The sequence below is a fragment of the Mesoplodon densirostris genome, chromosome 7 (genome assembly GCF_025265405.1).
Source record: "Mesoplodon densirostris isolate mMesDen1 chromosome 7, mMesDen1 primary haplotype, whole genome shotgun sequence".
NCBI lineage: Eukaryota > Metazoa > Chordata > Mammalia > Artiodactyla > Ziphiidae > Mesoplodon > Mesoplodon densirostris.
Window position 1 is genome coordinate 116,284,025 of NC_082667.1, and position 26,881 is coordinate 116,310,905.

Sequence of the window (26,881 nt, forward strand, 5' to 3'; positions counted from 1 at the left end):
GAATGATGTTTGCTGTCAGTTTGTCATATATAGCCTTTATTATGTTGAGGTAGTTTCCCTCTATGCCCACTTTATGGAGAAGTTTTATCATAAATGGGTGTTGAATTTTGTCAAAAGCTTTTTCTGCATCTATTGAGATGATCATATGGTTTTTCTTCTTCCATTTGTTAATATGGTGTATCACATTGATTGATTTGCATATATTGAAGAATCCTTGCATCCCTGGGATAAAATCCCACTTGATCATGGTGTATGATCCTTTTAATGTGTTGTTGGATTCTGTTTGCTAGTATTTTGTTGAGGATTTTTGCATCTATATTGATCAGTGTTATTGTCTGTAATTTTCTTTTTTTGTATTATCTTTGTCTGGTTTTGGTATCAGTGTGATGGTGGCCTCAAAGAATGAGTTTGGGAGTCTTCCTTCCTCTGCAAATTTTTGGAAGAGTTTGAGAAGGATGACTGTTAGCTCTTCTCTAAATGTTTGATAGAATTCACCTGTGAAGCCATCTGGTCCTGGACTTTTGTTTGTTGGAAGATTTTAAATCACAGTTTCAATTTCATTACTTGTGATTGGTATGTTCATATTTTCTGTTTCTTCCTGGTTCAGTCTTGGAAGGTTATACCTTTCTAAGAATTTTTCCACTTCTTCCAGGTTGTCCATTTTATTGGCATAGAGTTGCTTGTGGTATTCTCTTATAATGCTTTGTATTTCTGTGGTGTGTGTTGTAACTTCTCCTTTTTCATTTCTAATTTTATTGATTTGAATCCTCTCCCTCATTTTCTTGATGAGTCTGGCTAAAGGTTTATCAATTTTGTTTATCTTCTCAGAGAACCATCTTTTAGTTTTATTGATCTTTGCTATTGTTTCCTTTGTTTCTGTTTCATTAATTTCTGCTCTGATCTTGATGATTTCTTTCCTTCTCTTTCTGTTTTGTTTGTTCTTCTTTCTCTAGTTCCTTTAGGTGTAAGGTTAGATTGTTTATTTGAGATTTTTCTTATTTCTTGAGGTAGTCTTGTATTGCTGTAAACTTCCCTCTTAGAACTGCTTTTGCTGCATCCATAGGTTTTGGATTGTCATGTTTTCGTTGTAATTTGTCTCTAGGTATTTTTTGATTTCCTCTTTGATTTCTTCAGTGATCTCTTGGTTATTTAGTAACGTATTGTTTAGCCTCCATGTGTTTGTGTCTTCTACCTTTTCTTTCCCTGTAATTGATTTTTAATCTCATAGCGTCATGGTCGGAAAAGCTGCTTGGTATGATTTCAATTTTCTTAAATTTACCGAAGCTTGAATGTGACTCAAGATGTGATCTATCCTGGAGAATGTTCCATGTGCACTTGAGAAGAAAGTGTAATCTGCTGTTTTTGGATGGAATGTCCTATAAATATCAATTAAATCTATCTGGTCTACTGTGTCATTTAAAGCTTGTGTTTCCTTATTAATTTTCTGTCTGGATGATCTTTTCATTCGTGTAAGTGAGGTGTTAAAGTCCCCCATTATTATTGTGTACTGTCGATTTCCTCTTTTAGAGCTGTTAGCAGTTGCCTTATGTATTGAGGTGCTCCTATGTTGGGTGCATATATAATTGTTATATCTTCTTCTTGGATTGATCCCTTGATCATTATGTAGTGTCCTTCCTTGTCTCTCGTTAACATACTTTATTTTATTATTTTATTTTTTAAAATATTTATTTATTTATTTTTGGCTGCATTGGGTCTTCATTGCTGTGCATGGGCTTTCTCTAGTTGCAGTGAGTGGGGGCTACTTTTCGTTCTGGTGCACAGGCTTTTCACTGTGGTGGCTTCTCTTGTTGCAGAGCACGGGCTCTAGGTGCGCAGGCTTCAGTAGTTGTGGCTCACAGGATCTAGAGTGCAGGCTCAGTAGTTGTGGCACTCGGGCTTAGTTGCTTTGTGGCATGTGGGATCTTCCCGGACTAGGGCTCAAACCCATGTCCCCTGCACTGGCAGGTGGGTTATTAACCACTGTGCCACCAGGGAAGCCTTATTCTTTATTTTAAAGTCTATTTTATCTGACATGAGTATTGCTACTCTAGCTTTCTTTTGATTTCCATTTGCATGGAATATCCTTTTCCGTCCCCTCACTTTCAGTCTGTATATGTCCCTAGGTCTGAAGTGGGTCTCTTGTAGACAGCATATATATGGGTCTTGTTTTTGTATCTATTCAGCAAGCCTCTGTCTTTTGGTTGGAGCATTTAATCCATTCACGTTTAAGGTAATTATCGATATGTATGTTCCTATTACCATTTTCTTAATTGTTATGGGTTTGTTTTTGTAGGTCCTTTTCTTCTCTTGTGTTTCCCACTTAGAGACGTTCCTTTAGCATTTGTTGTAGAGCTGGTTTGGTGGTGCTGAATTCTTTTAGCTTTTGCTTGTCTGTAAAGCTTTTGATTTCTCCATCTAATCTGAATGAGATCCTTGCTGGGTAGAGCAATCTTGGTTGTAGGTTCTTCCCTTTCATCAAATATGTCATGCCACTGCCTTCTGGCTTGTAGAGTTTCTGCTGAGAAATCAGCTGTTAACCTTATGGGAGTTCCCTTGTATGTTATTTGTTATTTGTCATTTTCCCCTTGTTGCTTTCATTAATTTTTCTGTCTTTAATTTTTGTCAGTTTGATTACTTTGTGGCTCAGCGTGTTTCTCCTTGTGTTTATCCTGCCTGGCCCTCTGCGCTTCCTGGACTTGGGTGGCTATTTCCTTTCCTATGTTAGGGAAGTTTTCGACTATAATCTCTTCAAATATTTTCTCGGGTCCTTTCTCTCTCTCTTCTCCTGGGACCCCTATAATGCGAATGTTGTTGCGTTTAATGTTGTCCCAGAGGTCTCTTAGGCTGTCTTCATTTCTTTTCATTCTTTTTTCTTTATTCTGTTCCACAGCAGTGAATTCCACCATTCTGTCTTCCAGGTCACTTATCCATTCTTCTGCCTCAGTTATTCTGCTATTGATTCCTTCTCGTGTATTTTTCGTTTCAGTTATTATATTGTTCACCTGTTTGTTCTTTAATTCTTCTAAGTGTTTGTTCTTTAATTCTTCTAGGTCTTTGTTAAACATTTCTTGCATCTTCTCAATCTTTACCTCCATTCTTTTTCCAAGGTCCTGGATCATCTTCACTATCATTATTCTGAATTCTTTTTCTGGAACGTTTCCTATCTCCACTTCATTTAGTTGTTTTTCTGAGGTTTTATCTTGTTCCTTCATCTGGTACAAAGTCCTCTGCCTTTTCATTTTGTCTTTCTGTGAATGTTGGTTTCCTTCCACAGGCTGCAGAATTGTAGTTCTTGCTTCTGCTGTCTGCCCTCTGGTGGATGAGGCCATCTCTGTATTTTAATTTTCAAAAGGCATTATCTTTGTTTTATACCACTACTACTGATTTATATTTATCTACAGTTACCTTTCTGTAGCTTATTACTTACTGTATTTCTATATTTCTCGTAATCAATATTGCCAAAGCTTTTAGCAGTCTTTTCAAAAAACCAGCCTTTTTCCTTTGTTAATGTAATTTTTTGTCATTACTTTCTATATTTTGTTATTTAAAAAATTCCTAAGCTGATAATTTAGCTCATTTTTTTAAGCTTCTCCTTTTTTGTTATCCGCTCAGTAACATTTTCAGTGCATCCTAAAAGCATCGATCTGCAGCATTTACATTTTGTTTTAGTTCTGAGCATTAGTAAATTTCCACGTGATCTCTCCTTTGATGCAAAAGTTCTTTACATTGGGCTTCCCTGGTGGTGTAGTGGTTAAGAATCTGCCAGCCAATGCAGGGGACATGGGTTCGAGCCCTGGTCCCGGAAGATCCCACATGCTGCAGAGCAACTAATCTTGTGTGCCACAACTACTGAGCCTGTGCTCTAGAGCCCGTGAGCCATAACTACTGAACCCCATGCACCTAGAACCTGTGCTCCACACAAGAGAAGCCACCACAATGAGAAGCCCGCATGCGGCAACGAAGACTCAATGTAGCCAAAAATAAGTTAATTAAAAAGTTATTTATATGGACATTTTAAAGTCTCCAAACTTATAACTTAAACTTTTTGTTGTGGATTTTCCAATAAAAAATATTGTGGTCAGAGAACTTAATCTTTATAATACTCACTTGGTATTTAAAACTTTATTACAGTATACACTAGCAATTATTGTTTTACATCCATTTCAGAATATGTATTCTATAACTGTGAAGCCTGAACCTTTACTGCTCACAAGTTATTAAATTATGTTGTGTACGTTTGTATCCTGAATTCACTAGATTCTGCTCTAGAGTTTGAGCCCTAAGTTCCAGATAATAAAAATATATTTTGCCTTTATTTCCTTCCATTTACTTCTCTTAGGACTCTGCAGTGGAGAAGAGGCTGAATATTACTTGGTTATTTCTAAACTAGTGGCCAAATGGTCTTAATATTATCATTTTAATTTCTTAAGTTTGTTAGCAAATCACTTCATTTCCAACAATCTAGTAATTTTTTAAGTTGTCAATTAATTTAGACTACTTTATATCTTCCTCCAAATAATCTTTTAAAATCTTGCCTTTTTCTTCCTCTGAAACTTTTTTTTAGTAAGGTGTTAGGGAATGACAGGATTCATCTGTTCACAGAATTCTGAAGGACCCCTCAGGAATGGTAGGGCATCCAGGGCTCCAGCATCCTGTGTTCAGCTGTACTGCTTCTTGCTCGTGCCAGGCTCTCGTACCGGCCCTGCTACTACAAAACATGGTTCTGCTCGTGTTTAGATTCAGGAGACAGCATATTCCTTCAGGAACCTCAGAAAATACGGTCATTTACAAGAGACCAGAGATTTAGTGTCAGCATATGAAACTTTGCAGGAGGATCAGCAATAAAAGAACTATTTGATTTTTCAACACACTGCACTGTCTCTCAAACTTTCCTTTATGTATAATTCTCTTGACAGATTTTCACCTATTGCAATAATGCAGACAAATCAGTGAATTAAAAGTAATTTGTTGGGCTTCCCTGGTGGCGCAGTGGTTGAAAGTCCGCCTGCTGATGCAGGGGACTGCCCCGGTCCGGGAAGATCCTACATGCCACGGAGCGGCTAGGCCCGTGAGCCATGGCCGCTGAGCTGCACGTCCGGAGCCTGTGCTCCACAGCAGGAGAGGCCACAACAGTGAGAGGCCCGCGTACCGCAAAAAAATAGAAAAAAAAAGTAATTTGTTCTGTTACCTCCAGGATTTTTATCAACTTCCATAAATGTTATAACCTAGGGGAAATTATTTTTTTATGCTGTGCCATTTCACCCAGGACAAACTGTGCTTAAACCTTAGATCAATGGCTCAGAAATGTCTGCATGTTAGGATAGTCTCTTCAGCAAACCCCAGACACAGCTCTTACCTCAATTCCACCTTTGGCTCTGCTAAGCATGCCAAGCCTTCTCTATCCTCATGGAAAACTACCATGTCCTCCCAGATTTTTGTGAGTATGGATGATCTTTAGAAGTTCAGGAACCTGAGGCTCTGGAGAGTGAATGGGTGAAATGGAAAGCCCTAGAAACCAGGGAACTTGGCTGCCCGTGTTACTTTCTAAAATTTCATGTGTGCATACTTCCAGAAGGACAATGGATGACTGGAGTTAAAACCAAACCAGTCAACTGGAACATCATTACTGACCAGAATGAGAATCCCCTTGTTGAGCTGTTAAGCTTAGGCTTTGTCATCCCACCCACGTTCCTCTGGTGAATGCTGGCATGCAATAGGTCGAGAAACAGAGCAGAAGAAACCAGCACAGAAGGCAGTCTCCCTTTTCATGCTTTAATCCCATACCCCGTGCTCCATTTTTGGAGGATGGTCTCCCTAGTCCTTGCCGCTCCCACACAATCAGAGGCGGTGAGGTTCATAATTATTCAGCCTCACCTCCATGGAACCTTTACCAGGCAACAGAGATCCTTGGGCCATGAGATTCTACTCCTTAGTTCTTAATTACATGAAAATGAAATCACATAAGAAAAAGCAAACAACGCAAATACATGAAAGCCTTTACTCCTGGTAAATTCTTCAGGGTCCCAGGTTTCCCTGACATTAGAGAATGAGGCAGGGCAGATGGGGTGGGGTGTCAGGAGAACAGTCTGGATGGCCTTGGCCAGCAGCAACAGCTTTTGCTTAAAGTTTCCATAATTGGAGCTCAGATCTTCTCCAGCTTTCTTCATGTAAGTGAAGTGATCCCATCAATCAGGATTCTACAATCATGACAGTGCCTTTGTAAGCGGACACCACTTCCAAATCCCCTCACACACTCATGTGAAGAGGGTTGGGTGGGTGGGCTTGTATATATGTGGAAATGTAAATGACTTCAACGTGGTTTTAATTAGGTGTTACTGAATCCCTCAGCACCCAAATGCTACATCTCACTTGTGGCGGAATAAGCACTAGGGACAAAACCAAGAGACTGGCAGAACAGTAGGAGGGCTAGGCAGGAGCATTCTAACAAGAAAAAACCCCCACAAGGAAAGAGGCTTCTGATTAGGCTCCCCTTTCAAGCTGTGTCTGGCACCTGGTGTCATTTCGACAATGGGGAAGGGAGCAGCCTGACAAGGTCCACATGAAGCCGCCTTGATGTTTTTGCCCATCAACCACTACTCGCATCTCTCCCGAGAATCAAAGGAAAGTGCATGGTGAAGAAGTGTATCAGTGAGAGAGTTGTACAGTTAACCTGTGAAAGTGTGGCAGAGCCGTCAGGATGCAGGTCTCCTGCCTTGAGTTCAGGGCTGTGTGCTTTAAGATTTGAGCCCAGGAAGGACAGAATCCTAAAGGCTGGTCCCTTACCAAACCTAAGGACTTGTCCTGGGCCACTTTAGACTTGAGGGTGTTAGGCGTCTTTAGGATAGTTAACAGCTTATTTGGGGGCAAATATAGTAAACACAACCTCTTAAGTCTTCTAATTCTCCTACTTCACACCTGTGAGGTCGAGGCAGGAGCACTCCAGTCACGGAGAGGCCTCAATTCAGGCGAACTTTGGGAAGAATATCTCCTCAAGGTGTAGAAGAAGGTTGAGAGGTTCTGCCCGGGGGGTTGGGGGGGTGGGGTGGGGTGATCTAGTTGTGGGAAGAGGTTACTAACGCACATCTGGGCAGGTGAGGGAGACTCCCTAGAAAAGGTCTTCCCAGGCCGACAAGATGGCTTCTCCCAGACCACCCCTGGGAAAGAGTCGAAGGCAGGTGTCCGCACGTGGGGACCGGGCTAGGAGGTCTTTCCTGAGTGGGTCCTCTGGTGCCTGATTAAGTGGTAGCCTCTGCTGAAGCTCTTCCCGCAGGTCGGGCACGTGAACGGCTTCTCACCAGTGTGTGTTCTCTGATGCCTCACGAGGTGGTCTCTCCGACCGAAGCTCTTCCCACACTCGGTGCAGCGGCAGGGCCTCACGGAGGCGTGTCCCCTCAGGTGCTTGGCAAAGGCGGCACTGTGGTTGAAGCAGCGCCCACACTCGCTGCACAGATAGAGCTCCTCGGCCGCGTGCGTCTTCCGGTGGGCCAGGTACCGCCTGTGGTCACTGAAGTCCTCTCCACACTCTCCACACAAGTAGGGTTTGCCTCCAAGGTGGATTCTTTGGTGTGTTGTGAGCACGGATTTCTGGCTGAAGCTTTTGCCACAAATAGTACAGAAGAAGGGTTTCTCTCCCGTATGTGTCCTCTGGTGCCTGACAAGGTCTGAAGTCCAGCGGAAGTGTTTTCCACAATCGTCACACCTGTAGGGTTTCTCAACAGGTGGAGTTCTCTCAACCTGGACCAGAGGGGAGGTCTCATGCAGATTCTTCCGGTTTAGGGGATATTTATAAGGAGCACTCATTTTGTGGACCTTCTGATGCCTGGCGAGATGTGAGCTCCGTGTGTAACTTTTCCCACACTCCATACATTTATAGGGTTTCTCTCCTGTGTGAGTTCTCAGGTGTCTAACAAGGTGGGAGTTACAAGTGAAACTTTTACCACATACAGTACAGTCATGATGTCTCCCTAACAGGGGGTTGACAGGCATGGTTTCCTGAAGATTCGTTAAACTGTTAACTTGAGAAATATTTGTGCCAAATCCTCTTTCGTTAAGTCTACCTGGATCACCCTCAAAGACTAGTTCCCAATCTGGAGTCTGGTGAATTTCTGCATCTCCCAAGATAGACCTGTGTAGATCCTCCAAACTCAGATCTTCTTGTTCAGGACACTCCTCCTCATCTTCACTCCTATCTCCTGTAGAAAGGGAGAGAGGAGAAAAGAGGAAATTATAGAGGTAATGATGCCTTGTGCACAATGGAGAGCTTTTTGAACAGTTTTGGGAGGGCAAGACCGTATAGAGAGAAACCCATGTTTCTTAAGTGTAGAGGCTGGGAAGAAGGAAATAACCAGTTAATTGAATGCCTGTCGTGTGCCAGGCACTTTCTTATTTGCTATCTCACACTGTCAACAGCCTTCGTGTAGACAAACATTATTATCCTCCTTTCACAAATATGGAGGTTGGGGATCAAGCGTTTACGTGAATGCTTAAACAATGGTATAGCTGCAATTCCAAAAGTTCCCCTTTTTTGTCTGTCACCATTTTGCATTACAGATCCCTCAAACCAATGATAGGTGTGAAGAGGGGAAAAGGATAGAAGAATTTGGCTTCAGAGGGAGACAGTGTTGTCAGCTGACATGTTAGAAGAACCAGTGAGAGGGGTTCCCCAGAGGGCGAGAGAAACACTGACCAGAGGAACTGCCAGCTCGGGGGACAGATTCCCTTTGTCACTCCTCACCTGTGTAGGTGAAACTCAGGATTTCTGGCTCTTGAGGCTCCTGTGCCTCTGGGATCTCTGGGATCAAAGGCTCTTCTTCTTCCATGTGGGAGATCTCGTCTAGTCTGGGGATTGGAAATGCTGCTCAAGAGAGGGAAAACAGGACATCACGATTGGTTCAACTGTTCCCCATGTCAAGAGCAGATCTTTTCTGTTTGGCAGATTGCAGAACAATCACATAGGCAGGTCAGCCCATCAAACCTTCAGTCTCTTTAGCTTGAGCACCTCTGATGAGTACTGCATATCGCTTGCCTTTCACCAGTAACTCAATAAGCACACAGCTGTCAATGTTACCCTCTTTCCCCATTATTCAAGTAAGTAGATTGTCTCCAACTTTTATTGCCTGTTTCAAAACTGGTATGCTTACCTACTCACACTAAACTTAAACTCATACTAAAACTATAGTATTACAGCTGTTTTCTTGTTAGAGGTTTCCAACTACTTTCTAGGCATTTTCTCTTCCCTCTAACTTCGAAGGACACCATCTTCCTCGGCTGTCCTTCAGTGTCACTGGTGGGGTCGGCATAAGAGAAGTGTAGTACGTACAATCTAAGGTCTAAGACGCCCTCAATTTCCAACAAGAAAAAGATCTCTGTGCTCAGGACACTCTAGAAACACTTGAAATTCCTTACACAAGGAGACCACAATTCCGCAGTCTTCTTCCAAGACATATTCCCCATAGAACTCTTTCTGTGTTGGATCCACATCACTCCACTGGTCCTGGGAGAAGCATACAGCCACATCCTTGAAAGTTACCAATCCCTGAAACGACACAAAGATTCTACTAAAATGTCATGCTTTATGGAGGCTCATATTTTGTTCCTGGAATAAAGGTCATTGGTACAGGCAGAATCCATCCAGGAGACAAAGAAACTCAAATGGGACACTTGGTTCCCTTTCAGGACATCTGAGTTTCATCCTGTCGCTGCTTCCCAAGTTTCCGCTTTTGCAACTGGCCCGCTTCCTGCTCCCTCCAATCCCACTACTTTTCCCTCAGCACCAGCCTATGTTCTTCTTTCTGAGGATATTGTTTAAAATACAAGAAAGGTCTTAGAAGTCATCATTCAACTCCCTATTTTACACTTTAGTGCTACTTACATTTCTGCAAAAATTCATCTTTTCCAGGAAGTTTTCCCTAACTGACCTTACCTAATCACACATCACTTATATAGTTTATACAGCATAAATAGGACTTTCTTCTTCAGCTAGACTACAATCTAAAAATAAGGATGGGGGGCTTCCCTGGAGGCACGGTGGTTAAGAATCTGCCTGCCAATGCAGGGGACACGGGTTTGAGCCCTGGTCCAGGAAGATCCCACCTTCCACAGAGCAACTAAGCCCATGTGCCACAATTACTAAGCCTGCACTCTAGAGCCCGCGAGCCACAACTACTGAAGCCCACGAGCCACAACTACTGAAGCCCGCACGCCTAGAGCCTGTGCTCCGCAACAAGAGAAGCCACCGCAATGAGAAGCCCCCACACAGCAATGGAAGAGTAGCCCCCACTCGCCACAACTAGAGAAAGCCCACATGCAGCAACGAAGACCCAACGCAGCCAAAAATAAATAAATAAATTTATTTAAAAAAATAAATAAATAAGGATGGGGACTTCCCTGGCGGTCCAGTGGTTAAGACTCCACACTCCCAATGTAGGGGGCACGGGTTCGATCCCTGGTCAGGGAACTAAGGTCCCGCATGCCACGCAGCGCGGCCAAAATAAATAAATAAATAAATAAATAAATAAAAAATAAGGATGAATTCTATTCCTTTTTTCTCCAGCCACATAGCTTAGTTGTGGGGCTCTTGACCATGGTGAAGTCTTCATGAATGCCATGGCCTGACTGAATGCAGTCCCTGGAAGAGGATAGCACCCAAAATCAGAAATCGTTTTTGCAGGACAGTCAGTTATCCTTACAGATGACGATCAAGTTTATTCCTTAAAACCAAAAACAAACCCTCACTTGACAACTTCAAAGTTGTACTGGGGTGTTACCAAATAATCCCACTTTGTTAGCCCCTCTGGTTGGTGGAAAATCAGAAGGCTCTGGAGCCTGCAGATCCGACTGAGATGTTATAACTGATCTCATTAGCTGCAGTTCCTCCCCTTCCAGACACATGCAGAACTGAGAACTTAAACTGGCAAAGGAGAGTGGAAACTTGTGTCCCGTCTGACCTGTTCAGTGTATATGCCCAACGGTTCCTCAAATTCTCCACGGTATAGACAGAAACTAGGGTGCACCTGTGATAGAGCAGTAAGAAGGGCAACCATCTCTGGGTTTCCAGGGTTCCTCTCTTCAGGAAGGGCTGGGTCCTGGGGCACTGGAGCCTCTAAGAAAAGAAGGCAGAGATCAGCAGTGTACAGGGCAGCCCTAAAACTGGCAAAGAGCTGAGCATCCCCCATGGTCTCTGGTGGGAAGGTGGGAGTCAAGACACAGGCCTAAGGGCGGCTTGAGTCATCCCAACGCCACCACCTGTAACACTGCGGGAATGCCAGGAGAATAACCAACAAAAGTGCTATCCAAGGTAGCCCTGCTTACGGGTACTCTAGCTAGTACTGTCTCCGCTCAACACCCTGTGCTCTGTGGTTTCCTCCCCTTATGATCTAGCCAGCCTCCTTGGTATGGGAGCAATATCCCCCTCCCCTCACTCTGCCACGATCCCCCCTTCCTGCTGAGGCTCCCACCGCTCTCCTGCAGGGGCTGGAACTCCAACTCCTGGCACAGGCTCTGCTCTTCTGGTGCCCCCAGATCTGGGCTCTGTGTGGTCTCCTCATGGGACTCCTCGGGGGTCAAGTTCTGTGCAGGATCCTGAAGCTCACTAGGTGACTCGGGCTCTGCTCCTGGATGCACTGTCTCCTCGGACAGGACTTCCTGGCCGTGAACATGGACAGTCACCTGGGAATAATTCCAACTTCCAGTCACCATGGAGTCAGGAGGAAAGTCTTGGTTGTCATCAGGGCTTATGTTAGGAGAAGCTGCCAAGAGGAAAACACCCAGAGGGACCCAGACGAGGAGGGGAAAGTCCAGTCCCTCTGGGGTGTGCGAGGAGGAGCTGAGGTTATCCTCGCCAGGACAAGGGGGGACATTCAGATACTGCCCTGCTTTCTCGTTTCCCTCAACCCTGCCTGTCACCAGGGCTCTGAGGTCCCATCCTTCCCATCTTCGCCTACCCCACCTGCGGCTTGCCTTGCTGTGTGCTTCCCTGTCTGTTGTCCTGAAAGGGGGATCTGTCACTGAGGGGCTGAGAACCTCTGAGGAAGTCACGGAATTCTCCTCCCCAGGAAATGGAGGTTCAACATCCAAAGGGAAAACCAAAGCCATATCACCTTTGCGTGCTGAGGCCCCAGAGATGGTCCCTAGGCAGGTGTTTCAAGAACCAGGAAGTCACACTCATACACACACACACACACACACACTCCTCTGTCCCATGGAGCTTATGGATCTAGGTACAACCCAAGGGCAGAGCCAATTCAATTTATGGGGTAATTTATGTGAGCCCTACCCCTAAAGCCATCCTTCCAGCAAATAGACCCCCTCCACATCACACAGATCAGGACTCCCCCTCCTCACCCACCGCCTTGGTCTCCTGGGTTGTTTCTGCAAACCCTCCACCAGCGTCACGGCCTCCTCGCCACTCTCTGGCCGCTGGCCCCGCACCCAGCTCTGCAGTTCTCCGGGCAGGACAGTAAGGAATTGTTCCAGCACAAGCAGCTCTAGGATCTGCTCCTTTGTCCTCCTCTCTGGCCTCAGCCACTGATGACACAGTTCTCGGAGTCGGATGAGAGCTTCCCGAGGGCTTGCTGCTTCCTGGTAGCGAAAGCGCCGGAAGTTCTGGTGCGACGTCTCAAGCACAGGGTCATCCCTCTGTAAGACAGACTCTGGCCTACAGGTGAAATCATCTTCCAATTTCACCATGAAAATCCCCTCTTCTTCCCAAAGATCCTGGTCCTCCGGTTCCAAGGCTGTAGCCATTCTCTGGCTCTGGGGTGGTCTCACACCATCGAGAACTCACACTGTCGTTCCCCCCGTCTCAGCCTGGGCACCTCGAGGAGTTTCTCCCAAGGGACCTGGGTAGAGACGCAAAGACAGACAACACTATGAGCATGAACGTATACACAGGAATAACAGTTCTGAGCTCAATCATAATCCTGTACACATAACACTCCCAAACTTAAATCCCCTTTCCCCTAATCTCCATATGTTGTAAATAGATCTAGTTGGAATAGGATAAGCTATGCCTGAAGGTATGTTCTCCCACTCCTTTTCCTAGGCAAGGTTCACACCCCATAGAAAAACAGGAAAACACTGCATTTCTACATCATGAAATATGGGAACCTAAAAGGAAAATGGCTAGGAGAAAGGACATTCATAACTGCCTGCTAAAAACGTGGTACTGACCACAATCTGTTTTACACACACACACACTGACATATATATTAGGATATATATTCTGAGAAGAGACACATGGACAGGGCTGAATTAGAGAAGGCTCTGTGGAGGTTCACTGTGAACTGAATCACACTCCGTATTAATTTATTCTGTAAACTGGGGACTCTCAGAGATTTGAGAGGATTGTATGTGATAACAGCAAAGAAAGCCACCTACACACAGTGGCTGGCACATAAGCACCCGCAAAAGCGATCCTCCTCTTAAGACATCTTTAACTGGAAGACCTACAGACCCTCAAAACTAAGTGCTCAAAACTAAATTCACGATTCCTACTCCCAAATCCACCCCTCTTCCTGTAATCCTCTTGGCTGAGATCATCACTTGTTAAGTAAACACTCAACTTTATCATCTTTGGATTCAACTTTGAATCTTACCCATTGCTTACAGCTCATTAAACCAATTGTACCTCTTAAGCCTCTAAATCTGTCTCCTCCTGATTTAGTTTGGGCCCCCATCTCTTGCCTGGACTACTGCCATAACTTCCTAACTGGGATCCCCACAGTACTCAGCTAGGAGCAAAACGCAACAGACTCAGCTGTGGAGCTTTTGCAAAACACGGTATCACACATCATTCTTCTGGATATTCTGAGTCAAGTCAATCTAGGGAACTGTATCTTTAGAAATGCTACATGTGGTTCTGATGTGCATCCTAGCTGAGAAACACTTAGGGCATGTGAGGTTAAGAGAGAGTCCTGGAGTCAGACTGCCAGGGTTTGAATCCTGGCTCTATTGTTTACTAGATGTGGGGTCATGGTCAAGTTCTTACTCTCCTTATGCCTGTTTCCCCTTTACAGAATGGAGGTAAGGATGGAATCCATCTAATAGGGTTACTATGAGGAATATCTGTGAAGTGCCTAAAAGAGTGATGGTGTCCCAATGTTAACCATTATCTTTCTGAATAATAGTTCCAACTGCATCACTCAACATTTAAAAATAATAACTTCATACTGTTAGTAAGATCAGTTCCAAAATCCTTGGCATGGTACATGAAGCCCTTCACAACCGGCCCCCAACTTATTTTTCAAGCCTCATATCCTCCCCTCTTCTCTGTATCACCTGCTATAATGAATGTATTGCTGACCTCCCTACAATAGGGTGTCTTTCCAGGCCTCCAAGTCTGTAAAAGTCTGTTCCTTTTGTATGGAAAACTCCCGCCACCAATGCTTCACGTGTGTTCCTACTTCTTCTCAACAGGTCCCCTCTTCTTCATTCCCAGGATTTACAGTTTTGGTCTTAATCAGTTCTCCTCTGGATTACTGCAATTGCCTCTAAATGTGAGCTATCTGTCTCCAAGTTTGCTACCTTTGTTACCATTCATCATATCACATGAGTGACTGCTCTTGGCAAATCTGGTCCTGTCCCTTCCTTACTTAAGATACTCAATCACTCCTGTCTTGGAATTCTAAGTATTATGTATTAGGTTGACCTTCATCTTGGGTTTCTTTTTTTAAAAATATTTATTTATCTGGCTGCACCAGGTCTTAGTTGCAGCACACAGGATCTTTCAGTTGCAGCATGTGGGATCTAGTTCCCTGACCAGGGATCAAACCCGGGCCCCCGCATTGGGAGCGTGGAGTCTTAACCACTGGACCACCAGGGAAGTCCCTTCATCTTGTTATTCCTTTGCCTTCCTCTCCAGTCCTTTCAAACACACACACACATGCACATTGTGCATGTAAAGCACACAAAAGGTCTATGCTCTTTGGCTTTTGAACATGCTGTTCCTTCCAACTCTTTACCCTTCATTAGGTTAAACTTATTTATCTTTCAAGACATAGAGGGCCTCCCTGGTGGCGCAGTGGTTAAGAGTCCGCCTGCCGATGCAGGGGATACGGGTTCGTGCCCCGGTCTGGGAGGATCCCATATGCCGCGGAGCGGCTGGGCCCGTGAGCCATGGCCGCTGGGCCTGCGCATCCGGAGCCTGTGCTCCGCAACGGGAGAGGCCACAACAGTGAGAGGCCCGCATACCGCAAAAAGAAAAAAAAAAAAAAAAAAAAAAGACAGATAGGTAAGGCTTCATGTCTCCTGAGATGCTTTCTTTGATCCCATTCTCCCTGCCCTTAGACCTGGTTAGAAATCACTTTGCTTCCCTAGCTATCTGGACACATCTGTATCTCAAACTCTGCCGCATCACACAGCCATCGTTCATCTTTCCCCTGAAACCCCTTGAAGTAGGGGACTGTGCTTCAATCAATTTCCAATACCTATAACAAAGCACACAATAAATGCATCTAAATGAATAAGCCTCCACTTGGAAGTTTTCTTCCTACATTAACAGTAAGAATCAATCTTTTCCTCCGTAAGTTTCTACTCTTTTTTATTTACCAAATCTTGTTAATCCTACTTCTAAATCTTTCAAATTCATGCATCGCATCTCCACTGCCATTCCCCGAGTCAAGCTGTTATGACCCACTAAAAGACATTGATAGGACCTCTTAAAAAATGACGATATCCTCGGCCCCTACGACTGCACTGGCACTTACGTGTGGAACGAACCGCTTGGTTCACATTTTACCAGTGGACTTCCAGGTGCCACCGCCTCCAGACCACTCTCCACATGCAACCTGAGGGTTCTTCATTTTCCAATCTTTTTATGCTTCACTACAACTGCCTCAGGTCCACCTTCAAGGTCAACGATCCACTCTTAACAGCTGTAACATGCTGTCTAATGTGCTGTTGCCCATCAACCACCAAATTATTCATTATTTAAATCTGTATCTCAAATAACTTTTCATTCAAGCTTATTTCATTTTTCCATTACCCGCAAACATTCACTACATAATCTCATGATCTATAGTTCCGTAATTTACAGATCTTCCTGTGCTTATATACCTACTTATTACATCTGCTCTATCTCATGGTGGTTTGTTATTGCAGGTGGTTTGTAATTTTTTTTACGTTTTATGCCCGTTTTCTTTGGGAGAGCCCTAGGTTATAGAAGTGAGCCCTTTGAATGAAATTTCATTTGCTTCCATCCAAGTACTAGTGGTTTCAATATCTTAATTTCTCAGTCTTCCTGAATTATGCTGATAGTGTCTTATTTAGGCCTAAGCCTGTGAGTGATTTCTGTCCCACCCAAGGCTATGGAGGCCTACACTTCCTTGCCCTTGTGCTTGATCAGTAGACAGATTTTCATGGAAGGAGTAGCTCTTCAAAGCTCCAGGCTGGCAGATATTCAACTCTATATCCCTCCCCCATTCCCACCAGTGCCCCATTTTCATATCTCCTTGTTGGAGTATAGGTATTAGAACCCCAAACTCTAGAAGTCTTTATTTTGGTTTGAAATCTCCTCGGGCTGTGGTAGAGTTAGACTGTGCTCACTCCTCCAGCTTTTATTTCTGGAACCTAGACATTTACCTTTAGTTTGGGGGCAGGGAGGCAGGTGAGTGCAAGCATTTAAAAATGGGCAAGAGCCATATCCACATCAATACCACCTGCAGTGCTGCGGTAAGGTCTGAGTGGTGACCCTTCTAACATACAAAGTCGGCCAATGGCTTCACACTGTCCACAGGGTAAAATCTAAACCCCTTAGAATTTGATTCCCAAGGCCCTGCAAGACCTGGCCCCTGCCCACCTCTCTTCTCCCACGACTGCTACTGCATTGAAAGTTGCTGCTCGAATACACTGCGGTATCTCTTTTCTATGCCCTCACTAGGTGTTCCTGATGCTGTCCGCTCTGCCTGAAACCCTTTCTACCCCTTTCACTTGGTTAACTCTACTCATCCTTCAGATCTGCTTTCCCCAGATGCCTTCCCTGGTCCTCCCAGATTGTTCCCACAGGAACTTGGACCCTGTATCGCAGCACACATATATCTACTTTTTGTGTGGTAAGAATCGTTCATCCTCCTGTTTAATTCACCAGACCATAAAGCTCCGAGGGCAGGGCCACACAGCACCCAGCTCAAGGCCTGTCACACAACAGGTCCTCAGGCAGAGACCACGGTTAAGTCTTTTTAAGTCTTTCTCTGGAAGGACAGATCCAATATCTTATTAATTCTTATTCACTCATTTGTCCAGCAAACTGTGTGCCAGACAAATGAATAAATAAGGGAAAAAACACTTATTATTTGGATTGTGAGTAAAACAGAATACTCTTAGTGGTTCTTGAAGTGAGGAAAACACAACTCATCACAAGGAACCTTCAGGCTGCCTTGGGAGAATCCACATACAAGTCACAAAGCTGTGCATTTGAAAAAAAAATCATTTTCCTTTGAAGATTTGAATCAACCTTAATATGCAGAAAACCAGACATCAAGTAATTTAACACAACTACAACACTGATTATTTATCCAGACAATCCCCCCAACATCTGCAAGGCAGGAAAATAAGATGGAATTGATACTCAGGGTCTCTGGCTTAATGAAGGGATTTCTATTAACTTAAAAATCTGAGAACTTGCCCAGCAAAGCAGGCTAGGAACTCTCACTGTTTTCACGTAGCACAGTCCACGAGATGCCCTACTACAGATTCTATAAAGTATGCGCTGACAGAGGGTTCCTGCTCTTACAGGGCTTTGCTCTCCAAAGAAAAAAGAATATAACAGCATCACATAAAACCTGCTGATTTAAAATGCTCTTCAGAAATCACGCATTGAGATTTCCTTTGCTTGTTTTGTATTTACTTTGGCAGCCTAGGAAGATGAGATGGCGACAAAGGATCAGCAACAGCAGAATGAGGGGAGGCAGAGTTGTCCTTGTTGGGGCAATAGATGGGAAGGAAGAGAAGGCGGGCAGTGCTGTGAAAAGCGTACCGGATTAGGTATCCAAAGATGTACGTTCCAGCCCACATCCCCACAAACCTGGAACCGCTCTAAGGGTTTCCTGAGACGAGGTACACAAGAGCCCTTGTAAAGGGTGGAGCCCTCTTCAGACAACTCTCCTAACTCTCAGGATTAGCTGAGACCTATGAGAGCTTGTGAACTAGAGCGTGCTGTGCAAATGTCAGGTGTCAGTACCAGAGACAGAAAATGGGCTTTGCATTTTATTCCGCCATTTATGGGATGGGTTACCCTGCAAGTCTGCCTTGTAATTTGTTGCCTTCTAATGCCTTCCCTCAGTGTCTGTCCTTGGAAGGGTTCCACAGTGACAGATAAAAACCCAACAACAGGATACTATAGAGAGACCGTGAGGCCAGGCCAGGAAGAGTGAAAGACCTGCTTCCAGAAGGCTCTAAAATAATGTCTGCAGAGACGCTTCACAAGCCTCGGCCTGGGCTGGCCCCACCACCTAGCCTCTTCAGTGTTTCTAGGACGTCTCGGGCAGGACTGCGGAGGAGATGTGGGAAAGGCAAGACCTTTCTCCAGTCTGTGGTCCAGCTGTCTCTGTCCATATCTGAGTGGGTCCTGTGCCAGTTAAGGCCCTAACTCAACCCTAAAGACCAGAAAAGAAAACTGCAGGCAGTGAAAAGATACCTGGGTCTCTATCTTAAAATGTTATTCCTACTTGGAGTGATCTTTCTGGACCCTAAATGACAAGGTCTGTAGTCTTATAGCATCTTCCTAAAGGGGAGATGGGCTCTATTTACTGGCAAATAATTAATCTTCAGAAGAAAACAGTGATCAGAGAGGTTCGAATGATGATATTCAGCAGACATTTAAATTCTTTCCAGTCTCCCTTCTCCTCTTTGACTCTAACGCAGGCCCAGAGCCTGGAGATTTGAATCAATGATCGCTGGGACTAACCAGACGCTTGCAACTGCTCCTCTCATTGCTCTAGGGAAAAATATCAGCTAATAAAAATTGTTAACTGCCCTTTTCTACTCCTGTAGTGTTCTTTAAAACTAAAGACTATCCACTATGATCCTCCTACTGGAAAGACTCTTTCATTTTACTGTTACTTATCCTTATACAAACGTTTACCCATACTTTCCACATAATGGTTAGGGGCTCTGGAGCCTTAGTCTGGATCCCTCTCCTCACCTATTAGCCAGGTGACACTCCCTAAGCCTCAGTCCAATCTTCAACATGTGGCGTATACTTCCTACCTCATATGGTGGTCTTAAGGATCAATGAAGTGATGCACAGAATCGCTCAGCACAGAGTTTGGTATATGGCAGATGCTCTATATAATCTGTTCTTTCCTTCAAATTGCTTTAAATACTTTTGGGAAGAAGATTTACATGATAATCAAACAGTCCTTTATTTCATCATAATTCAAAAAAAATTTTTTTTAATGCACAGGGAAAATCTTGGTCTGTTTACTGTTACATCAAAAGTAAAGTGTTAAGGGAGTTCCCTGGTGGTCCAGTGGTTAGGATTTGGCGCTTTCACTACTGTGGCCCGGGTTCAATTCCTGGTCGGGGAACTGGGATCCTGCAGTCTGCGTGGTGCAGACCCCCTAAAAAAAGTAAAGTGTTAAACCAAGAGAGAATTCTTGCTTTGAAAGCACTTATAAGCTAAGATTAAACGAGATCCTTGGAACCAGATGGGATGAAAACTTAAAAGATAGGTTTTCCTGCCTAAGACCAGAGTACGATACTTCTGTTTACCAGTATCACAGTCCTGTCCCCTTCCTCTAACTGGGAAGAGGCAACCTGAGGCAAACCCAGTTAGTACAGGCATACCCCATTTTACTGCGATTCACCTTTATCACGTTTCGCAGATGTGTTTTCTGTTTTGTTTTCTTTTACAGCTTAAAGGTTTGTGGCAACCCTGCAACAAGCAAGTCTATCAGTACCATTTTTTCAACAGCATTTGCTCACTTGATGTAATCACATTTTGATAATTCTCACAATATTTCAAGCTTAATTATTACTATATTTGTTATGGTTATCTGTGATTAGTGATCTTTGATGTTACTGTTCTAATTGTTTTGGGGGTGCCACAAACTATGCCCATATAAGATGGCAAACTTAATCAATAAATGTGTGCTGACTGCTCCACTGACCAGCTGTTCCTCCATCTCTCTGCCTCTTTTTGGGCCTCCCTATTCCCTGAGACATAACAATGTTGAAATTAAGCCAATTAAAAACTCTACAAAGGTCGTAAGTATTCAAGTGAAAGGAAGAATCGCATGTATCTTGCTGTAAATAAAAAACTAGAAATGATTAAGCTTGGTGAGGAGTGCATGTTGAAAGATGAGACAGGCTGAAAGCTAGGCCTCTTGCCCCAGTTAGCCAAGTTGGAATGCAAAGGTAAGTTTCTTGAAGGAAATTGAAAGTGCTACTCCAGTGAATACACAAATGATAAGAAAGTGGAGAAAGTTTTAGTGGTTTAGATAGAAGCTCAAACCAGCCACAACAATCCTTTGAGCCAAAGCCTAATCCACAGCAAGGCCCTAACTCTCTTTAATTCTATGAAGGCTAAGAGAGGTGAAGAAGCTGTAGAAGAAATGTTTGAAGCTAACAGAGTTTGGTTCATGAGGTTTAAAGAAAGATGACATCTCTGTAACATAAAGCTCAAGATGAAGCAGCAAGTGCTGATGCAGAAGCTGCAGCAAGTTATCCAGATCTAGCTAATTAATGAAGGTGGCTAAAATAAAGAACAGATGTTCAATGCAGACAAAACAGTCTTCTACTAGAAGAAGATGCCATCTAGAACTTTCATAGCTAGAGAGAAGTCAATGATTGGCTTCAAAGGACAGGCTGATTCTCTTGTTAGAAGCTAATGCAGCTGGTGACGTTAAGTTGAAGCCAACGCTATTTGCTATTCTGAAAATCCTAGGGCCCTTAAGAATTATGCTAAGTCTACTCTGCCTATGCTCTATAAATGGAACAACAAAACCTGGATGACAGCACATCTGTTACAACATGGCTTGCTGAATACTTTAAGCCCACTGATGAGACCTACTGCTCAGAAAAAAAATTTCTTTCAAAATATTACTGCTCACTGACAATGCACCTTGTCACCCAAGAGCTTTGATGGAGATGGACAATGAGATTAATGTTTTCATGCCTGTTCACACAACAACCATTCTGTAGCCCATGGATCAAAGAGTAATTTCAACTTTCAAGTCTTATTATTTAAGAAATACATTTTGTAAGGCTATAGCTGCCATAGACAGTGATTCCTCTGATGGATCTGGGCAAGGTAAATTGAAAACCTTCTGGAAAGGATTCACCATTCTAGATGCCATGAAGAATATTAGTGATTCATGGGAATAAGTGAAAACATCAACATTAACAGGAGTATGGAAGAAGCTGATTCCAACCTTCATGGATGGCTTTGAGGGGTTCAAGACTTCAGTGAAGGAAGAAACTGCAGATGTGGTAGAAATAGCAAGAGAACTAGAATAAGAAGTAGAGCCTGAAGATGTGACTGAGTTGCTACAATCTCATGATAAAAACTTCATGGATAAGGAGCTGCTTCTTATGGATGAGCAAAGAAGGTGGTTTCTTGAGACGGAATCTACTGGTGAAGATGCTGTGAAGATTGTTGAAATGACAATTAAGGATTTAGAATATTACATAAACTTAGTTGAAAAATCAGCAGCAGGGTTGGACAGAACTGACTCAGTTTTGAAAGAAGTTCTACTGTGGGTAAAATGCTATTAAACAGCACTGCACGCCACAGAGAAACGCTTCATGAAAGGAAGAGTCAATTAATACCGCAAACTGCATTGTTGTCTTAAGAAATTTCCACAGTCACCCCAACCTTTAGCAACCACCACCCTTCAGTCAGTAGTCATCAACATCAAGGCTAGACCCTCCACCAGCTAAAAGATTAGGATTCACTAAAGACTCAGATGAGGGTTAGCATTTTTTAGCAACAAGTATTTTTAAATTATATACATTTTTTTTTAGACACAATGCTATTGCTTAATCAGTCGACTCCAGTACAGTGTAAAGAGAACTTTACAGTACACTGTAAACAGTTTTTTGGAAAACCAAAAAATTCCTGTTTTTATTGCAATATTCCCTTTATTGCAGCAGTCTGGAGCTGAACCCGCAATATATCCGAGGTCTGCACGTATACCCAAGGGGCCCTCTGAAAACCTAACCCCAAAGGCAGAAGAAATGAAAGGGAATACCTTCACTGACTTTTTGCCTTCTAATACATCATGATCAGTGTGCTTCAAACCATGTTTAAAAACTATTTAAGATATTCTTGCCATTTAAATTTTTTCTTCCTTCGTTAGAGTCAACATAGATTTAGTTAAGATTCTATTCAGTGATTCTTCACTAGATTTGAGTAGCAACGGGAGAAGTAGCCCAAAGATTATAAGGTGTAAAAAAGAGGAAGACAGGAAGAAATAAAAAGAGAAGCCAAGTAACTAGTGGGTGGTACAGGGAGTCAGAGGAGGCTAAGACATAAATATCTTCTGCCACTAAATTTTGTAGACTTTGCAGTTAGGATCAAGGTATAAAAATGTAATTGAGAGTAAATATAAACATGAAAATTTTAAATAAAGCTATAAAAATTGTAACAATTCACTTTATTTTCAATTAAAAGACACTAAACAGTACATACCTACAGGTATGTACACAGGCCCAGGAGGCAGTGTTGGATCGCTGTTGATAGTTCTGCCTTCAGAGGTGGATGAGCTGTGTTCTACCTCCTAGAGATGTGTCATCTGGGACAAGTCACATCAAATCATCTTGAAAATGGGGATGATTTTCTACCTAAAGGCAGAGAGCTGGATCATTTTTTGAGAAACTATCCAGCTTTTTGATGGTAATAGAGGGGCTTTGAGGGGTACAAGGATATGTGGCCTCTTTATTGAGTACCTGGGCCATAATGTATTAGCCTGAAGATGGTGAGAGGAATTTACTCAAGAGTTGAGAAGGGCTAGAGGCCAAACACAGGTTCTGAGACCAGAATTACATACCCTGCCACCATGATCATACTGGTTAACCTCCAACATGGAACTAGGCTTTTTAAACTTACGGGTTTTTACCCAGGGGTGGTTAATGGCCTGAATAAAGCAGGCCAATCTACATGCCTCAGTTTAAAACAGAATGTCACAAACTAATCTGAAGTAGGAAAAGGGTGATCACCAAACCTGACACCCACCCTAATGAGGGCAGCAGCTTTTATCTGGAAGCCAGAGTTAAACTAGCCAAATACACTTAATTCACTACAATGAACACAGTCAATGCCAATCACACAGAGGAAACATTATTTAATGAAAGAAAAAAAAAGGATATTTTATAAATATAGCTTGACCTGAGGTATAAATATGGATAATTCAGAAGTTACTTCAAAAGTCATTCACTATGTTTTTAGTTTTTAATTAATATTCTCTGTCAAGATACTCCCTGCTCTGTATCGAGATGACTTCCTCTGGCTTTGCCCAAGGCTCCCTTGCGTATGATGAGATGAAGGATGGGATCCATGCCTGCTGGACCACAGGAATCTGAGGGGTATCAGGTTTCCACTGCAGACTAAATCATGGTCCAAAGTAGATGCCATTCTTCCTCTGGGCCACTGTTTAGTGTCTTTTGTCTCCCACGGTGAGCCCTGTCCCTGAAAGCAAGGACCTCCTTATATATTTTTATATTCCCTGTTCCTAACACTTCGTCAAACACCTGGTTAAAAAGATGCTCAATAAATGTGTGTTGCATTTAATTAAGCTGTTGATTTCTCTTCCCCCAACTTGAATATAGACACTGAAATTCAGAATCAGTGGGTGCCAGGACTTCTGGGGACAGTTACAGGAATTTGGTATTAGCATTTATTCCAATCCCCTGAGGGAATCAGGTGGCACAGCCATATACTACTTTACTATGTTACACAGGATTAGTGGAGAAAAACTTCTCCAAGAGGAGAAGAAGGCAGGGATGGAGTTCATTCATCCCAGAAGTATCTACTGAGTATCAATTGTGTGTCCCATAGAAGTCAAGGTGCTGGGCAAAGAAGATGAAAAAAGCACAGGCCCTGACCTTAAAGAATTTAACATGTAGTTAAAAAATAGCAGGGACTTTGGCATACTAGGAACTCACAGCAAAAACCTAGAATATGGGTATAAGCTATATGATAAAAATAGAAGCTCCTATCAAGAGAATTAAGAAAATCAAGGGAAAAAACTCACCAGTATTTCAGCTTTAATTCAGCTTAAGATAATGTAGCACTTGGAGTTTTTTTGAAGTACACTTTCTTAATTTTACAAATCAAAGAACTCAGACCTAAGTGGTTAAGTTACCATACAAGATCATCATACTAGTTTCAAGCACAGAAGTACTCACACACAGGTCTTTTGATGTCCAAACCACTGCAATGTTTGTGTGAAAAAGTGTGGCCAAAGGCAGTGGTTCTCAACGTGGGAATCCCAGACCAGCAGCACCAGCACCAGAGAACGTGTTAGAAATGCAAATGATCAAGCCCCAGCCCTAACCTATAATCAGTAACTCTGGGGGTGGCCCCAGTAATCTGTATTTAACAAGCCCTTCAGGGGTTTAAGATGCTTGGTAAGTCTGAGGACCAGTACCCAAGGCAAAGGAGATAAATCTGAGGTTCGAGCAGAAGGGATCCAACTTTTCCAGTGCTGGCCAAATTTAAAGGAGGAAAGGAGTCTAGGACTGCTATATGTGTGTTTTACGTCTGTGCCAAATTAGCCTGAAAAAAAAATGTTGTAAACCTGTAACTTACCTCATCTGCATAGTTTATAATGCCCAAGAGTCCCTCACTTCGTAGTAAACCTTGCTGTGCCCTTGAAATGACTGTCTACTGCAATATGGTATACAGAAAGAGTGCAAAACGGGTACAGCTGGAGGAAAAAGGGGACAAGATTATGAATCCCAGGTGCTTAGTCCTAGGAGAAAAAAATTTCCTTCCTCCCTCCAAGCCTGCCCACCCTCTTAGGCGAGATAGTAATAGCAGAAAGCTACCCAAGACAAATGGCTACAAACCCTAACTGTTCCGCTGTCATACATTTCCCAGCAACAAGCCTCCCATGGCTGTCCCACAACCTTTCTGAAGTGGCTTTCTGGATCAAGGGCCATGGGGCAGCTTGGAAGAGAAGTTGGAGGGATGAGGGACTCCACTAGCTTTCCTTGTGGCTTCTGAGTGAGGCTGCCCTGGGTGTCACCTGCAGAATGCGGACAGAGAGAAAAAGCAACAGTTCTAAGCCTAGCCTCTAAGTAGAGCCTGGATGTGGCCCTGCTCCCCACGACCAAGGCAGACAAGGGTTATCAAGGCGCCTAGAAGACAAGAACATCAAGGCCCAGAAAAATAAAAATCGGGCTGGCACCTTTCTGAAAAAAGGTAGCAAATCCCTGGCATACAAACTAACAAACTTTTCGCGAAACCAGGTAAGAAGCAGGCCCCATATACTCCCGCTGAGGGTAGCGGTGGTGTCGAGAAAAGTGCCCAAACTGGCTGTTAGGGGGTGGGGGTGGAAAGTTGCAGGTGGAGACTGTAGTCATTGGCTTGAGAGGAAGCTCGGGTCCGTCACGGTGCAGCTTAAAAGCCACAGGCCAGGTGGTCTCCAAGGCCTAGCACGATCACGGGCGATAAAATCACGCGTGGTAAAATCACGGGTGATAAAATCACGGCTGAGGGTATCTGCGTGTGTTGCGGCGTAGTTAGTGGTGGCAAGTGATGGGGCTCGCCTGGGCAGGGAGCCTTCAGGGGGAATCTCGAGCCAGCTGAGAGGTGGGGTAAAAAACTGCGAGAAATGAAGGGACCTCGACCACTCCTCCCACGGTGCCGGGGCGGGGGGGGTGGCCAGTTGGCGCGGAAGCAATGGGAAGGAGGTACGAACTAACTGCGTTTCTGCAGGCCTCAAGAGGGGGCGGAGGGCGGTGGCTGCAAAGAAAGAAGCGTGGAGCGCGTTCCACGTACCCGAAGGTTCTAGCTTCGGCCGCCAGGAAACACGGGGACCACTACGCCTCAGCCCCCTCGACATACTGCCGCCAACCCCTTCCACAGGACAGTACGATTTCCCCAGGCTCTAGGGGGGCGGGGTCTCCGACCCCTCCCCCTCCTCCCCGCTCAGCCCGCTCCGGCCCGGCCCGGCCCGGCCCAGCCCCCAGCACTCACGGCTCCGACAGCTCCGGCGGCTCCTCCCCTGCCCCGGCTTCTCCCCAACCCACTCCCGGCCCTAGCAGCGCCGCCAGATCCGAGCCGCGCGGGGCCTGGCGGGTCGGAACACGTGGGGCCTTTGCGCCCGGAACCGGAAGCTGCCCTTCGCCCCGCCTTTTCGCCGCGCTGGGGCCTTTCTAGGCTTTTGGGAGGTTTGCTTGTCTCTCTGTGCCCTTAGCTCGTGGAGTCGTCGTATTCCCAGGGGAAGCGGGTCGGGGTGCCTCAGACAGCTTCCGCCCGCTCGCCCGCCCCTCTCTGCATGGGTGGGGGGGGGGCCCTCGATTAACACACGTACCTTCTGCAAGGGGGACTCCTTTCTGTTTTGGGTCTTTGTTTTAATTTTGATGCCTAATATCTTGACTTGTTTTTCTTGATTTTTTTCTCCTTTGCATTGTCGGCGAAGCATGGTAGAAAAGAGCAGTTGTGGGTTTGAATACCGGCTCTTGTAGTCGCCGTCAGTTGTAGGGGTTCCGACAAATTCACACCTGAACCTCAGTGTCCATCTTCTGAAATGGGCGTAGTAATACCGTTACTGTGCAGGCTAAATGTTACATTGCATGTGAACTGATTGGAGCTTAGTGGAAGCTTAGTAAGAGAATAGTTATGGCATCACGGTTCTCCTGTATTTTCCTTGGGCATTTCTTTGTGTTTCTTTACTTTGAGACTATCTTCCCTGATCTCATTTGTTCATTTTTGTGTGGG

The 26,881-nt window shown here is 44.2% G+C and overlaps 1 protein-coding gene across 10 annotated transcripts; it reads right to left on the reverse strand.

The window, feature by feature from the left end:
- Positions 1–5,822: 5,822 nt before the first annotated feature.
- ZNF202 (zinc finger protein 202) lies at positions 5,823–26,244 on the reverse strand. 10 transcript variants are annotated; one of them, XM_060104891.1, is made up of 10 exons: positions 26,138–26,244; positions 25,066–25,184; positions 24,746–24,863; positions 22,628–22,779; positions 12,343–12,839; positions 11,457–11,667; positions 10,947–11,101; positions 9,406–9,535; positions 8,735–8,854; positions 5,823–8,192 (listed from the first exon to the last, which is right to left on the reverse strand). In XM_060104891.1, the coding sequence occupies exons 5-10, from the start codon at positions 12,742–12,744 to the stop codon at positions 7,198–7,200; spliced, it is 2,013 nt and encodes a 670-aa protein (XP_059960874.1). In that variant the 5' UTR covers positions 12,745–12,839; positions 22,628–22,779; positions 24,746–24,863; positions 25,066–25,184; positions 26,138–26,244; the 3' UTR covers positions 5,823–7,197. The 10 variants fall into 10 exon arrangements, with proteins under 10 accessions (XP_059960874.1, XP_059960883.1, XP_059960873.1 ...); XM_060104900.1 differs by having other exon boundaries at positions 11,013–11,101; positions 25,006–25,184; XM_060104890.1 differs by having other exon boundaries at positions 25,006–25,184.
- Positions 26,245–26,881: the final 637 nt, after the last annotated feature.